This window comes from Cervus elaphus, chromosome 33 (assembly GCF_910594005.1).
Source record: "Cervus elaphus chromosome 33, mCerEla1.1, whole genome shotgun sequence".
Classification (NCBI taxonomy): domain Eukaryota; kingdom Metazoa; phylum Chordata; class Mammalia; order Artiodactyla; family Cervidae; genus Cervus; species Cervus elaphus.
Genome location: NC_057847.1, coordinates 39,564,780 through 39,582,395, shown reverse-complemented (window position 1 = coordinate 39,582,395; position 17,616 = coordinate 39,564,780). Strand labels below are relative to the sequence as shown.

The window sequence follows — 17,616 nt, the reverse complement described above, 5'->3', positions numbered from 1 at the left end:
TGGCTGTTGCACAACACTATTAGTGCCTTAAATGTCACTGAAGTGTTCTGATTAAAATGGTGAATTTTACATTTATGTGAATTTTACTTCAATTAAAAAAACTTTAGAAAAGTAATTATATACAACTATTCCCTCTTTCGGGGCAAACTCCCAAATATCTACCTAAATGAAAAGAAAGATAATAATAAACCATCAAAAATGGTATTATAGTTTGCAAATGTATTCTAAAAACAGTTATCAACTATGAAATATTAATGAAAATGTAAAATAAAAAAGGTGTGCTAACATATAAATTTAATGCTTAATTACAGAAGAAGTAATGTATTTTATTGAGCAACATAAGGGAGGTAATGAGATACAGAGGAAAAGCAGTGGAGTTGGGAGTTAAAACCTGGGTTAAATTCTGCTATGCAATGTCAACATGTAAACAGTACTTTCTTAAATAATTTATTTAATCTTGACTGCAAAACACGGAACAGTTTCAATCTCGCAGAGTTATTATAAAGATTAAGCAAGACAATGTGAAAGTGTCTAGCACAATGCTTTATAACTGTTTCTAAATCTGAACTCTACTGAAAATGGTTACTGAAATGAAGGATAATACTTCACTCAAGTTAACATGGATACCTTTTTCAGGACCATTTCGATTACTTTTTCCAGAAGTTCTTGAATGGAATGAAGAAGAATCATGATTCTGGGCTGGAGGAGCAAACAGTGGTGGAATTCCCAGTAACGGTGGAAAGAAGGTTGCCCCTGCACGTGTATGAACATCTGTTGCTCGCCACCATTCTGCACCTCAAAGCCAAACACCAAACAAGCAAAAATATTTGGATTAACTTTCTAGTTAATTTAACAGTGCTTTTTATATTTTCTTACTGAAAAAAATTTTCAGGGTTTTTCTTGGAACAGAATTGCTGAATTACACATAGTTCTGATCATCTTTCTAATTAAAAAATAACTGATTATAAGTTATACATTCATCATTCTGCTCGTTAAGACAGTATCCAAGGTTCTTCACTTAGCAGCTTCTATTAATTCAAGTTTATGAAGAACAAGGGTAGTCTATAGTTTTTAAAATAAAATGGGAACATTGAAATTAATATTAAAGAACTATTTAACTCTTTGATGACTTACATCATAATTTTTCTAAATTAGCAAAGAAAGAGTATTTAAGATTATTTTAATCTATATTAAAACCTTAGAATGTAAGGCAACCATCTACAATCTATGTTAAGAATTTCCTTAAATTACATACAACAAAAATCTGGCTTTGATAAATCTAATGGTTTAAATAATAATACAAACACCACTGTTTTTCAGCATATCCTGAATACATTTATGGAAGAAAATGTCTATATCTTTTTTTTTTTGGTCTAAAAAATGAAAAGTGCTTCAAGAATTTCCAAAAACAAGTTGCCACATTAAACTATAAAAGACTTACATAAAGTTTTTTTCCTTAAAGTTAATTTTAAAAGCCTGAATTTTATTTATACTGCCTCTTATAAATTACAGATAATAATGTCTTATCATTGAATGCAATTTAGCTATTCAAACAGTGGCTTTTAGTTAAAACTGTTATAAAATGAGAGAAGCCCATTTTATAGAATACATTATTTAGGGAAGGGTTAAGATTAAGAAGAAATCTGAAATAAATCAAAGGACAGTCTTATATTGCCCCATCTAAAATCTTGGAAAGAATACTTTCCAAATGGCTAACCAGCTAGATTACCAAGTCAGTTACTACCTTTCAGGCTGATCTTCCAAGAGGTATGGTACATTTTTCATAGACTTGATAATCACAAAAAATTAGAGGAAAAATCCCAATAATAGAGTATGGGAAAATTCAGCATTGTCAATGTATTGTATTATATGATCTTGAAAGCTTTTCTAAGAACATCTCTTCATTAAAACAACATGTAAAGTTATGTGCACCTTCATTATCTAAAGACAAAAGTCTAGCTTAAAAGAAAGTGAAATGTTCATGGTAACTGACATTCTGAAATGTCTAAAAAACAGTATAAGCAGAAAACTGCAAAAGCTATTCTACTGCACTGCAGGAAGTCGCTGCTAGTGAAATGACACCAATGTATATTCAGCAGTGCCTGAATGATGGGAACTGAACCAAGAATAACTATACAAAACTATCAATCATTTATCTACTGTTAAGATGAAAGAACTGTATTTAGATAGAAAGAAAAACTATGTTTTTGGGGCTTGTATCAGCACAGCCGGAATCTATTGCTATTTATAGGTTTGAAAACTTGGTTCTATTTAGCTGATAAAAAAGGAAATACCAGTTTCCTGAAATATTCATATTACTTAAAATAGAGTCTATAATTAAAGCAATATAGTTGAAGGTTCAGACTTTGTAAACAACCAAGAAATTGGTAAGGTAATCAAAGTATAATAAGACTCAAATATTTTAGACATAATCATTCTCAGAAAAAAAACATAAAAATGTACTTTAGAATGTCAATGATAAATAAGCACACAACAGAGATTAGAAAAAAAAACACAACTGGAAAATGTACATGTTATAAATTCAAGTAAATAAGATCAAATAAAAAGATGAAAATGGTAGTACTTCTGAAAACAAGCTTCACAAATGTCTAATATTTCATGGGAAATAACAATTTTTGTTAAGTATGAACTTATTTCTTTTTCAAATTAAGAAAAAAAAAAACTTAGTCACAAACTACCTTGCTGATAAATGAAATTTACAAAATAAGGATTACATAAACCAGAACATGATGAATTTCTAAATGTATTCAAAGGCAGTAACTGCATGGTAACAACATTAATCATATTCCATTGAAAGAGTCTATTATTTCAGAGGATATACTGAAACCCAATTTGAACCTAGAAGACAGCAGAATTTAAAAATCTCCCTGATTTGATAGAGCCAAATACTTCACAAAAATTCATAGTAATATAAAAATATAATGACTAAAATTATAAATATTTTAAAAGAACTTCCAATGAAATACTATTTCAATATAAAATGGAAATAAATTTATTATACTAATATCCATTAAGTAACTTTCATGTTGATTTAGTCACCTGAAATGCAGACTAGTTTAGAAGTGCATAATATTTAAAAATAAACTATTCCTGATTTAAAATTCCTAGTAATTTCTTCTTTTTGTGTTTTTATTTATTAGGTGATTTAAAAATTTTGGCACTTTGGTTACCCTTTTAAATAAAGCCAATTATAGGAATTTAAGTTATATAAGATGTACAACTTAAACAAATGAGTGTTCTAAAACAAAGCATATTCTCTTGGCAAAAAAGTATGCTTATACAGCCATACTGTTATTTGCCACTAAAGACTCTGTCTTATAATTTTCTATTTATCCATCTTCTAAAAACTATAAGAAACATAACACAGACTATGTTAGTGCATAGACTCCTAAGTGCTCAGCCTAGTGCACAGAACAGTTAGATGCTCAAAGAAGTTTGTACAATAAATGGATGAATGAATAGCTTATACAGATTCAGGAAGCTATAAAATTTTTCCATACAGTGAAAATACCAACATTATTGAAGTTGAGATGAGTAATTCTTTACAACTGTTAACCATGTTTTCAGTACAGAAGATAATTGATTTTAATAATTCAATAATTACATTGTGGTTTAGAAATGCTCAAAAGCAATTAATACTATATATATCAAATTATATCAAATATAAGAAATTGAGTTAGAACAATTTTTAAAATTTAAGATACTAGCAACTATATTACTATTACTTATTTTAATTTTTTATTCAGCAACCTATATTTCAGCAAATATCTACTGAATACTCACTCATCTTGCTAAGCAACCATGCTCAGAACTGCCTAAAATAAATTTCTATTAGTATTTTTAAAGCAAATGTCAAGACTTAGTTTGACTTTTAACTTTCTAGACACATTGTTCCTTCTCGCCATCCCCTTTCTGAATTAAAGAAATAATATGACTCAAAAAATGAGTCATATTAAATGTATATTTAACCATCTTTCTTTTTTTTTTTTTTTTTTTATTTAACCATCTTTCCATCAAACAAGATACTTGATTCCTTTTAAAGAAACTCTTAACAAGAGAAAGAATCATGATGGCTACCAGTTATGTACCAATTATGTATGCTGAACATTGCATTCAGCACTGGACAAGGATTATCTCTTTTAATCTCCACAAGAACCCTAAGAGGTAGATACTATTATTATTATTATCATCCTCATTATTCACATGAGAAACCTGAGGCTGAGAGGTCAGATTACTTGTTCAATCAAGGTCACACAGCTTAACAGGCCTGATTTAAATTCAGATCTACTTGTCTCTGAATTATGCTCTAATAGTAACACTAAATCATGTAACCTTAACTAAAATTTATTAAGATAAAATTAATCACTGGAAACACATTAAAGCTTAGACTTTCAAAATAGTATAATGAGAAATTATAGCATGTTTGTCTAAGTTAAGCTTTAATTGGTGTCTTACTGAACTCCTGAATCCTCTAATCTGGGATAATTCTGGTCTCCCTCCCATGTAAGTGGTGCAAATCTATGGTTGTTTAAGTAAAACATGAAAAAAATAGAAATTTAAGAGCCAAGCTCATCTTACTTACAAACACAGAGAAATGAGAACTCAAAATAAAAGTGTATTTATTCATTATAGGAACTGGACTTTAGTTTTTCACTGAAAGTTAAATAATTTTTTTAAAAAACCAAGTAAAAAGAAAAATTAATCAAATTTTATACTTCTAATACATATACTTTTCTACTTCAATAAAAAGCATGATAAAAACTTGGCTTAATTATTCACTTTTGCAACAGATGCCTTTTTTTCTAGCTTAGCATTTGAATAACTAGTTACATGGCCACACAGCACACACAGTGTGTTTTATTATTTTGCACATGATAAAAAGGATTGCGCTAATTCTTGCACATGAGCTTTAATATACCAGGCATAAGACTATTCTTTTTGTTCAGTTTAATAAACAGTTACTGCTTGCACATTTTCAAGCTTTCTTCCTTTCCTTGAACACTGTTTGTAATAGATGTTTACCTGGAAAAGATGCTAGTTGGGGATGGGCGGCTAAGGCTGTGGGTGTACCAAGTGTCCCCAAACCACCAAATTCTGAATGCCCTGAGCTGGCTGAATGTAGACCAAAGACTGGGTGGCTGACCATTGGGAAGGCACTCGACACTGTGGACAGGTTAAACGGTTGATCCCCAGCTGCTCTGAATAAATGTCCTGGGAGGGAAAAAAACACACTTAAAGTTGTATTATAAAAACAGATGAGATTTATCTGATTTCAGCATTCATAGTGTGTTAAAATTTATAGTTTATCTATTAAATTTCTATTATACCTTTTTTCTTTTGCATTTCTGTTCTTCAAACCCTACAGAATAAGATGTTTCTAGAAACACGAATATACTCTAAAAATAAGTCAAATGAATGACATAATTTTATTTATAATTTTGAGGTTGAGAGTGATGCTTTAAGTAAGTAATTTTCATAAATTATAAAGTTTGACCTGCAAAAGTGAGGCAAACTTTCTGCCAATACATGTACATTACTATTTTATCAGGAACTTTTACTTATAAGAAGGAAGATAAAAAAACATCCTATTAATACAAAGTTGAAAATTAACAAAATAAATCCAGAATCCATCACAAAGTCATTACGCAAATTGTCATATACTATAGGCAAAGAGTTCCTAGTTTCCACGTGCTAGAATTGAAGCTATGGTCTCTATCCAACATCTTTAGGTAAGGAGAGTTGATGCCAAAAAGGATTATATTTCTAGCCTGATAAAGCAATACATCCAAGAGCATAAGTATTTAATAAATAAACTCACTAATTTATTTCTAAATGCATTCGAGGGTAGTGATCAATACAAAAATCATTTTTAAACACTGTGATAGTAAGTTCATATTCAATTCAAATGTGATTTTTTTCAATCTCTACATTTACTCTAAAGAGAATCTGGTACTAAGTGTCATAACCCGAGGTTGCAGTGTTAAACAATCAAAAACACAATGTATTTTTCATTTTTTGCAGGGATTTGGCAGAAGATTTGTTAATATTTGGAAATCTTCTTTTTACTTCCAGGAAATAATTAAGTTTCCTGATTTGATAGTATGAAAGCAGAATATAAAACTCACACTCTAGGCTACCATAATTTACTGTGTGAAAACTATTATGCTCTGTGTCAAAAAAAATATAAGGCTTCCTTATCAACCTGTTTACATCAGACCTGGCTATGCATTGCAATATAGTTTGAATAAAATATGTTTGAAGTAAATTAGAAAATGCAACTTAAAAATAAGTATACTTTTTGTTATGATTTAGTTATCAATAAAATCTCTTCTCTTTGCTTTTTTATTCTCTGAAAACTAAGAGGAAGTCATCAAAGAGATCAGAGTGTACTATCTTTGACTGATATAAGCCCTAAATTCTTCATTGAAATAACACTGTATTTTCATTGAAGTAGTAAGATTTAAATAGATGATTATATCAAGTATATCTTACATCAATCAGCCTTCAAGGTAAAAAGTTCTGATTGAAAGTTGAGGTCCTACTATTACAAAGCAGTTAGTAGATCTTATAGGGAAGACACTCAGTCTTTACAAGCAAGGCCCACAAATAAAACTGTGAGGGAGGAGGGCAGGGAAGGACACAAACTTGGATATATTTTCTTAGTCAGTCAATCTTAGTTTTTGTTTATCAAAGCCTAAACAGAAAATCTGTGAATTTGGTACTTTTTATGTAATCAGAATTCTAGACTGCCATAAGCACTAAAATTAAGCCAAAACAAAACAGAGTCTGCTACTAGAAAAAAGGGAAATTACTCAAGTATCACTATTTTTTTTTTTTTTTAAGTATCACTATTTTTAAGAGTATTGCTATGGCATCACAAAGATTATGTAAATTTTGGGGTGGGTGGGCAATAGAATTCTCAAAGACCCAGCTAATTTCTCTAAAAAAAATGAGCCTATATATAATATTAAGAACCATTATTTATTTTCACATGTGATTGCCTATAAAATCCCTGATTCTCACTAATCAGTTCAACTTCTGAAATCACATGTCCTTAATCCACTGCTTATTTATAAGCATACTGTGGTCAGTTACATTTTCCTCTATATTAGTTTTCTTGATAAACAAGATGAACTGAACATTCAGTTTGTAGATTTTAGAATCACTTTTAACTTATATTTTACAAAATAATAATTCTTAAATTGTATTTGTCAATTATATATATATTAATAGCAGTGATTTAATACAAAAAGTTTTGTGAGGTAAACTCAAAACTATACAATATATTATAAAAACTCAGAACAGATTGAAATTATAAAGGAGCAGAAACTGATAGAAATATTTCTACAATAGAAGTTAATTGTTAGCAGGCAGATTCTTGGATGTATAGTCAGAACATTAATTTTCTTATTGTGAAGAAATAAATGAGCTTAAACCTTGGAGTCTCATGAACCAAAAAACACGAGTAATGCAGTTGTCACTCTTGAAGCAATAATTGAGAATCAATTTGAGAATCAATTACACAGTTTGATAATAAAAAGGTTCTTTTTTTAAAAAATGTATTTAGTTTTTAATTGAAGGTTAACTGCTTTACAGAATTGTGCTGGTTTCTATCAAATATCAACATGAGTCATTCTTTTTCTAACTCTAAAATGTGTGATAGCTAGGAAGAGCTTAATATAAGATTCCAACAAAATATGAGCTTTATGCACTGTAGATTCAAATGGGAAAAAAAGTAGTTTGTACACAGAGTTATATCTATGCTTGATAAAATTATGAAGAGGCTACCTTACTCTATTTTCTTATTCCTTTTTAGAAAACTCCTGGTGAACATAATTAAAGCATAGAAAGTATTCATGTGACAATGGAATCTATAGGACCTACTTATTCTTTGTTGATAAGAAAAGGTTCACTTTTGAATATAGTGAAGATCAGGCCCACATTATACTGATTATAGTGATACTATGCATTATTAAGAACACACATTAGAGACTTTCTTTGCTATACATGGATAAAGTTATACCACTGAAGGGAAATAATTTCACACTACATTTAATAATCTTTACTAAATTTTGCCTATATAGCAATATAGAAGTCAGTGATAAGAACAAGTATATCTTTCTCATTAAATGGCTTTGTAATTCTATATATATTAATAATTTAAATATATTTTTTCCACACTTTTTATAAAAACAGCTACTAATTTCACGTAAAAACCTTCCAGAATTATTCTGTTCTTTATTCAAAAGTTTCTAGTAATTCAGACATTTCATGAACATATTTAAATTCACGAACATATTTAAGTTCCTATTAAGTATAGGTGGCTATGCTTAGTAGTTAGCATACAGGATAAATAAGACATAATCCTGAGCCTTAAAGAACTCAATGATTTGAACATAATTTAGGTAGTGTAAGACTTCTTCACACCACAATATATAAAATAAGTTAGTTAACATTATAATATTATGAACTGGTATTGTCACATACAGAAATAAGTAACAGATCCCAAATACCTAAACAATATCTTGTACAGAGTAGATATATAATAGGTATCTGCTGAATGAATCGATTTATTACTCATTAATAACAGGAGGTGCACATGCATGGGACTAATTCCAAAGACCAGGAAGCTGTCTTGAATTTTCATTTAAATTCAAGGATCCTTCTTACTAGTTTCCTTTTGCCTTACACTTAAGCAACCTCGAGTCCTCATTTTTTTTAATTACCACTTGGCCTTTTATTTCTCCTTGATTTCATTTAGGCCACATGCTGGATTCTATCACACAAAACTCTACCACTCCAAGATCTTAAACTCTTAAATTTTACTAACCACGGTTTCCACATTTCCATTTCCATATCTCTCAGCATGCCTTTTGGCCTCGTCTCATTCTTAACCTGACTCTCTAAATCTGGCATATGATTGCCTCTTCCTTATTAAACCCATTTTCACCCTTAAGATCCAGGTCATGGAACTATTTTGATATTCTTCTTAACTCTGTTTTTCAATAGTACTACTGTGTGCCTTATTGGATTTTCTTTTGTAAATATAAGTAAGATTCCTAAAGATTTTGTCCAACCATCTCCTTCTTCCACTTTTATGCTTTCATCCTCAGTCATTTCATGTACTTCCATTAGTTTAACTATCACTTCTATACACATGAATTCTAAACTTGGATTTTAGTTCCTTGAGAGCAAAAACTGAATCTCGATCATCTCAATAATCTGCAATACTTGGCATACTCTGAAATACAAGTACTTAGTAAATGTTTTCCATTATTATATTTTTGGTCACATTATTTCTATAAACCCTCCATGCTTATATAACATGCTCTTTGACTTCTTTTGCCTTTAATAATCTTAACTATCCTTTCATAATAATTTCAAGAAAATATATTCCAAGAAGTATCCCTGAATCTCCCAGATACATTTTGGACCCTCTTTGAACATTCATGATTATTCACAATCTTTTATCATACCATCGCTAGGGTATAAGGTTATAAAGGAATGAGCCATTTCTTAATCATTTTTACTCTCTACAAAACACTGCAGAAAACAAACTGCTAACAGTTGCAGGGACAATATAATACCTGCTGTGGATAACTCTAAAAATGGTAGTTTTCAATTCTCTGTTTCTCTCTTCCTTTAAAAAGCTAGAATAACCATAAGTCATTCTTTAAGAGATAAAAATATACCTCACTTTCCCCTTCTGTTTCAATTATAAAAAGCATTCACAATGTTAATAAAAGCTCTTTGGGTACTTAGAAGCTGATTTAATGACATCTATGCTGTGGCTTTAATCTTCTTATACAGCAGGGGGTGCTGTTTAGATTACACCCTTAGTTTCATTGTCAGGTTTCATAGCTCAGTTGGTAAAGAAGCTGCCTGCAATGCAGGAGATCCCTGTTTAATTCCTGGGTGGGGAAGATCCTCTGGAGAAGGGATAGGCTACCCACTCCAGTATTCTTGGGCTTCCCTTGTGGTTCAGCTGGTAAAGAATACGCCCGCAATGCGGGAGACCTGGGTTCAATCCGGCAATGTGGGAGACCTGGGTTCAATCCCTGGGTTGGGAAGATACTCTGGAGAAGGGAAAGGCTACCCACTCCAGTATTCTGGCCTGGGGAATTCCATGGACTGTATAGTCCATGGGGTCACAAAGAGTCGGATGATTTTCACTTGCACTTTTTCATTGTCAGGACAATGTCCTTAACCTTCTCCAACTGTCTTGAAACACCAAGCTACTGTTCACAAGATTTCTAATCATAGACTGGAGAAGGCTAAGTGAACTCTATAACTACATGTTTTAAAAAGTATATTCTGTATTAACAACAAAAAAAACACAGCATCTTCCAATAGAAAGAAAATTCAACACAAGTCAAACTGACTCTTTTAAATTTATGAGTACAAAATAAAATTATCTGAATATTAGAATGCTTTACTTTTGGAGAAGTAATTTTTCTACATTAATAAACCTATAATCAGAAGATCCTCCCAAATAAAAACCTGGCATGACTACTCAAAAAAAAAAAATCTCAAATTTTGCTCAGAGAACACAATTGAAAACTGATAAATTACATCATAAAATGAAAATAGTTTTAGAAGACCATAATTATTCTTTTTTACAGATATTAACATTCAAGCATAGTTTCAATATTATGACTGCAACTTTTTTTGGTTTCCATTTTAACTGATAAGTAAAAATGTGAACTTACTGCATAATGAGAATTAATATACAGCTCTAATGCCTAAATTGTTTAGATTATAATAAGCTGACTACTTTTTAGCACAGTTTTACAGATTTTACTAGCCAATCTATCTATAAGTGATTAAAGCAGTTACAGAAATGCCAGTGTCTCAGGAACAGCACATGTTAACTGCAAGTGCCTTTATTAATATCAAATGAACTTCACATAACAATACAGTAAGGGCTTTTCGCCCGACAGGAACAAAATTACATAAATACCATACTAATGTCTTGAACCTATACTATGAGTGGACAAAATCTCCTACCAATCAGGAGAGTTTAGATAACAAATTAAAACAAAACGATTATAAGGATTAAAAGTATGCTTAAAGCATCTAATCTTTTTAAAAAAAATCAAGACCATTTATTATGACAGAATTCCACATATGCTGCTTTTTGTGTGCTACAAATATCTTTGTCATTGCTACACAAACTTGTTGCAACATGTATTCTCTTATCTCTAGTTCTTTAAACTGTTAGCACATTTTACAGCATTGCAAAATCAGTGTCTAGTATGCAACCTTCAAAATATGTTTAATCGTCAAAAATGCTAGCACAAATAAAGGTTACAAGAGTACTTAAACACTAGTAATTGAATGCAATAAAGTGAAATTACTGTAAATTAAATAAATGCTCAAATTATTTGCCCACATATTAAAATTACTAAACATATTAATGTTTAAATATTCTGAAACTCACAGTGTACAAATTCTGCTAACTTGAACTTCGATTAAAGAACAAAGAATTTTATAGTTAATGGTGACAAGACATTCCCCCACCAATAATTTTCATTTTATTCCTTTATTCTTATAACTTTTTCAGTAGTTAACCTTTATATTTTAACATTAAAAAAGCATGGTATGGAAATAAAGTCTTTCTTTTTATTTTTAAGTATTTGTTTTGAGATTGTTTTAGACTCACAAGAGTTGCATAAAACAGTACAGGGTTCCAACTTCCCCTTAACATTTTATATGATGAAAACTAATTTTCAAAGCCAAGAAATTGACCCTGATTAATTAATTAATTTATTCAGATCTCATCAGTTTTTCCAGTAGTGTCCTTTTTCTGTGTTAAGATCCAATTCAGGATCTCACGTTGCATTTAGCTTCTGCGTCTCCCTAATTTTCTCTAATTTGTGACAGTTTCTCAGTCTTGTCTTTCATGACCTTGATACATTAGAGTACTAGTCAGGTGCTTTGTAGATGGATCTCAGTGTGGGTTTGTCTGATGTTTTCTCATGATTAGAAGAGGTTAAACATGATTGGGAAGAGTACCCAATGTTTCCTTCTCAACACAACTGGGGTCTATGATGTTGCTATGTGGTACTGGTAACATTAACTTTGACCACTTGGTTACGTTGGTATCTGCCAGGATTTAATATAAAGTTACTAATTTCCTTTCAAACAGCCTTTTTATTAGAAAAAAAATCATTAAAAGTCTAGGTAGCCTTGGGAACAAAAGCTACTACTCTATATAACACTGAAGCTGGTGAACAAGCTTTTGATTCAGTTCACTCAATGATGTATCAATCCCCAGGCAAATAACTATTCTTAAAAGACAGGAGTAACTGCTCCTCTGGGAAAAAAGTTATTTTTTGTTCGATCTAATGAAAGAATTTAAAGTTCACAGATTAAAATACTAAAATTATACTATATTTATATATCCCTATATTCAACTATAGATGCAGTTTATTTTTATAATGAATTATAAAAAATGTGCAAACTTAATTCTAAAATCTTATTTTACTTATGCTTCAATAAATAAGTCAGTTTTCCCATAATAAACAAAAATTACTAAAAGCAGCTTTGAAAAACACATTTCTTTCATTGCTACACTAATTGGTTGCAACATACCTTTAAACTCCTGTCTCTAGTCCTTTAAACTAGAAACATATTTTATAGCATTGCAAAATCAGCTTCTAGTATATAACCAGCAAAGTACAGCTAATCATCAAAAACAATAGTGCATTCAATAGAGGTCATATATTAATTTGCTATGGCAGCCATACAAATTACCCACAAACTGAGTGGCTTAGAACAACAGAAATTTATTGTCTCAGTTCTGGAGGCTACAAAATTCCAAGTAAGGTGTGGGCAAGGCCATGCCCCTGAAGATGCTAATGAAGATTATGTTTCATTATTCTCTCCTAAATTTGGAAACCTCAGGCATATTTCCTATGTCTCCAGATGGGCTTCTTTCTGTATACATCTATGTCTAACCTTCCCCTTTAATAAAGACACCGGTAATTTTGGTTTAGGGCAATGCAAGCAAGCATTGATGCACTTGAATGCACTCCACTAAGGTGGAGTTAATATTTTGAAAACAAGGTGATTTGTTCTACTGGCTTAATGAACACTTTACTGTTACTCTTTTGCACTGAACTTTGCATATTTCTGGGAAGAGGTGAATTTGTCCAAAAAAATTCCATAGTTCATGGGAAAAACAGTTGTCTATAGTATTGATGTAATGTCACTTTCTTATATGATCATGCTTTAAAGGAATAGCTTGGTTAAATATATATTGGTTAGATGTGTAAATGCTCCTATCATTAGCACACATTAAATGATTTTATACATAGTTTCCAGGGGTGGGTTAAGAGTGGCTTGTGAAGCAACTGGAAGCAAATGGTGACACAGAGATTAACCAGGGAAGACTTGGTGATAAGGGTCTCTCATAAAGACAGCAAGGGAGAGACTGTGTAACAGTTACTGTTATAGATTAATGGCATGGAAAAATGTTTTCCAGAATTATGAATTAATTAACAGCCTAGAATTCTTTTTTTTTTTTCATACTTATGAACTATATAATGAAGGACTGCAATGCATTTTGCATAGCTTTCAGTTCTTTAAAATTGCTGCTTTCTAAAATTCTCTTGCTTTCACATCTTGTTGGGGAACCCAACTACTGATCAGTAGCGTTTTACCCAAGAAATAGCAATTGTTGGACATTTCTGAATTTTTCCATATTGCTTTTTTTCTTGTTATATTTATACTTGATTTTTGAAGGATTGCTTATGCTTGTGTCACTGCAAGCAATCAGTACCCAGTCATTGTGTAACACATAATGATACAACAAAGCCTGAGTTTTTACCAACTGTAAACCCCTAGAGTTAGATGTCTCCCTCCTAATCCATTCATCTATACCATGGCCTTTTCTCTTTACATTCAGCAGATTCATAAGGTTATTTGCCATTAGTGATTTCACTTTCTTACAGTATGAAATGATGAAGGTTGATAAAAGGAGAGATTACATTAAAAAAAAATAAATAATAAAGAACAGGAAAGCAAAGCTCTAACTTATTTCTCTGTGAGAGTCTCAGGTCTCAAGTGTTTTCCTGTTTTGGCTCTTCAAATCCAGCCTAAGCTAAAATGAAGAGGTATGGTAGATGCTGTTACAAATATGCACAGTTCCCAAAGACCCCAGTAGGGTAAAGACCAAAAGGAAGCAAAACTAAAAGAAGATAAAACAGGAGAGCTGGGTTCCATACGTGGTTTGGGAAGATCCCCCGGAGAAGGGAATGGCAACCCACTCCAGTATTCTTGCCTAGAGAATCCCACAGACAGACAGAGCCTGGTGGGCTATAGTCCATGGTGTCACAAAGAGTTGGACACGACTGAGTGACTCTCACTCACTCACTAAGGACCCAATTTCCAAAGACATCACATTCTGAAGAACAGGGGATTAGGATTTCAATATATCTTTTTTGAAAGGAAAGAAACAATTATACCCATAACCTTGGGTTCATTTTTAAAGTTACTTAATTGATTGGAAAGTATGGCCTTTCTTTACTAATTTACTGCTAAAATTCTAATTAAAAGTCCAAAGTTCTAGCCATAAAAGTTATGTAAAATATATTTCAAAAACACCTGGTGCCTTGTGATCAAACCCTTCATTAAATAAATCTACTGAAAGGAAAAAAAAAGCTAGATAGTGAACATTCCAGGGTCTTTATTTGTGACTTACAGATGTCTAGAATATAGACAACTAAAAAAGAAAATTGTTATAATAGTTCATATAAGTACTCAAAGAGACTGAAATGAAAATCTGGCTTAATCCCCAAACTCTCAAGAACAGGTCTATCTCATTCTCTTGACAGTTCTCTACTGACAGTAAACATAAGCTCCATCTTTTAAATAAGAATTTTTAATTAACAGTTTTATTTATTCAATGCCTCTTCAGTAAGGTCAACTCATCTTTTAAGATTCTTTACCCTGAGGCTTATAACGCTCATCTCCAACTAAACTCTGCAGTTATTTGGTATTATCAGAGTAGAGCATGCTGCTGCAGCTGCTGCTTAGTCACTCGGTCGTGTCTGGCTGTTTGCAACCCCACGGACTGTAGCCCACCAGGCTCCTCTGTCCTTGGGGATTCTCCAGGCAAGAATGCTGGAGTGGGTTGCCATTTCTTTCTCCAGGGGATCTTCCTGACCCGAGTAGAGCATAATATAGCCTACAAAACATTAGAGTAAATTTATCCTCTAATTTACAAGTCCTATTACTGCAATTTCATCTCTCCTTCCTTCTTTCTTCAACAATTGCTTCTTAAGCACATATTTTGTGCCTGGCACTGACTGGACACACATTGACTAGAGAACACTGTATGGTCCTGCCTTTTAAATGTAGGAGGGACAAACAAGTAAAACACCACCAAATCTATGATTGTAAACCGTGAAGAGTACTATGGAGGAAATTACTAGGGTAAAAACAGATAACAGAAATTACCCAGACACTGTGAACTAATTAATGTTTCAGGATATGTAACCTGAGACAAAGCATGAGAATCAGCTTATGTAATTCCTCTAAGACAAAGAGAGAACATGTTTGAGACCTCAAGTTGGGATTTGATGGTGGAGGATGTATTAGTTATTAATAAATTGAAAAGTACAAAACAATCAACTCAAAATGCCTACGTGAAAAGGTAAATGTATTAATTCACATAACATAAAAGCATTTGGGAGATGCTTTAGATAAAGAAGACTGGTTCAAAGTTTACTAGGATTTAATTTCTCTTTCCTCTTTTGGCTCTATTTCCTCAGACAGGACCTCCCTTTTAGGTTTATGGGACAAAAAGGTTATACTTCCTCACAAGTACCAATAAAAATCCTACAGTGGAATCTCTTTGCCTTTGATTAGTCTCATGTGCCTTCCTTAACCAATCATTTAACCATCATTATATGGGAAATATGATGTTTGGATTAGCTAGATTGTGTCACATATGCCATCCCAGGAGTCTAAGGTAAAAAGTTTTTTTAAAAAGAAAGTGATTCATTTTGAGGGTGACAACTTCAGGTAATGAGGGGGTGAAGTGGTCACATAAATCATCCACAGAAAATGATTACAAAAATTTGATTGAAAACAACAAAAATAAGATACTGAAAAGCAGAGAAAAGCTCGGAGAAATTTTAATCTGGAAGAAATGGTAAAAAGAAGGGGTAAGAAGTATGCCTTTGTTGCCCATAATGCTGTCTAAACTTCACAGCTTTAACTACAGAAAACAGTAGAAGATGAAACAACAGGCTTATCAACCAAAGGTGCCAGAGGTCAGACTCCAGGCTAAGAAAACATCAGGAAACCAGGAAATTTAAAGGGGAAATCTTGGCAATGATCACACCACAGAAAGAATGAGACTCAAATTCAGAGCTTAAACTTTCCAAATGTCTAACTACAAGTACTGTGTACCAGGCACCACAAAATAGCAAGCAGAGAACGTAGAGAAAGACAAAACCTCCACACAGCAGATATGTTCAGTTTGATGTATTTCTTAATTGAGTGCATACCTTCACCATGATTAGCTTAGACAGCAGAAAGCCTGAGGTGTCAGAGAGCAGAGTCCAAAGCTGGCAGAGCAGCTGGAAATCACGGGCTAATCTTACAAGCAAGGAAACCACAAGAGAAAGAGATGTATCTCTGCCAAGTACATGGCTGACCCAACAGTTCTCACAGGCACAGAGGAGACCCACCAGGGCCAGTCTGAAAAAGTGACAGTGGGAAGCCAAAACACAGAGCACAGATTATCATTAGTACATTTTTTAACTACAATAAAACTAAAATGGACATCACTTTAAAATTGTAAATGTCAAATTACTGACTTTTAAACATCAGTGAAAGAAGAATTCACAAAGGAAAATAGAAAATAATTTCACCAGAATGATAATGAAATGAAAATATATCAAAATTTGAGGGATGCAGCTATAGCTGGAAAGGGAAAGTTTTAGCATTAAGTGCATATATGAGAAAATGAGAAAAGTCTAACATAAATAATCTAAGTTTTCCCTTTAAGAAATTAGAAGAAAAAAGGAGGAAATCACACACATTTGAAAAACAAGGAAATAAAAAGGTAAACAATGAAACATAAAACAGAATGTTGAAAAAAAAATCAATGAAACCAAAATCTAGTGTCAAAAACGTTGATAAAGTTGATAAAGCTCTAAAGGAAAAAAGGTTCAAATCATCAGTATCAATAACAAAAGAGAAGATATCACTACAAATCCTACAGAGTCAAGGATAACGTACTATTTGGAACAACTCTGCACCTATAATACAATTTAGATGATATGGGCAAAATGTTAAAGACATCAACTACCAAAGGTCACCCACAAAGAAAATGATAAATCTGAATAGTTTTATACTTCTATTTTTAAAGGTGAATTCCTAGGAATTCCCTGGTGGTCCAGGAGTTAGGGCTCTATGCTCTCACTGCTGAGGGTCACGGTTCAACTCTTGGTTGAACTAAAAAAAAAAAAAAATCCCACAAGTTGTACAGTTCGGCCAAAAAAAAAGTTGAACTCCTGATTTAATATCTTCCGATAACAACACTGGGCTTTCCAGGTGGCTCAGTGGTAAAGAATACACCTG

At 32.1% G+C, this 17,616-nt stretch overlaps 1 protein-coding gene across 18 annotated transcripts in view; it reads right to left on the bottom strand.

The window, feature by feature from the left end:
• The window catches only part of BAZ2B (bromodomain adjacent to zinc finger domain 2B), a 400,154-nt gene that overhangs the window by 130,341 nt on the left and 252,197 nt on the right, over window positions 1-17,616 (bottom strand). For 14 of the 18 annotated variants that reach the window (XM_043894803.1, XM_043894804.1, XM_043894812.1 and 11 more), the window contains 2 exons: window positions 5,044-5,232; window positions 628-795 (listed from right to left, as the gene is read on the bottom strand). In XM_043894803.1, coding sequence (XP_043750738.1) covers window positions 628-795; window positions 5,044-5,232 — 357 coding nt within the window. The remainder of the gene's footprint in view (window positions 1-627; window positions 796-5,043; window positions 5,233-17,616) is intronic. The other 4 variants (XM_043894809.1, XM_043894819.1, XM_043894815.1 and 1 more) reach the window with 2 other exon arrangements.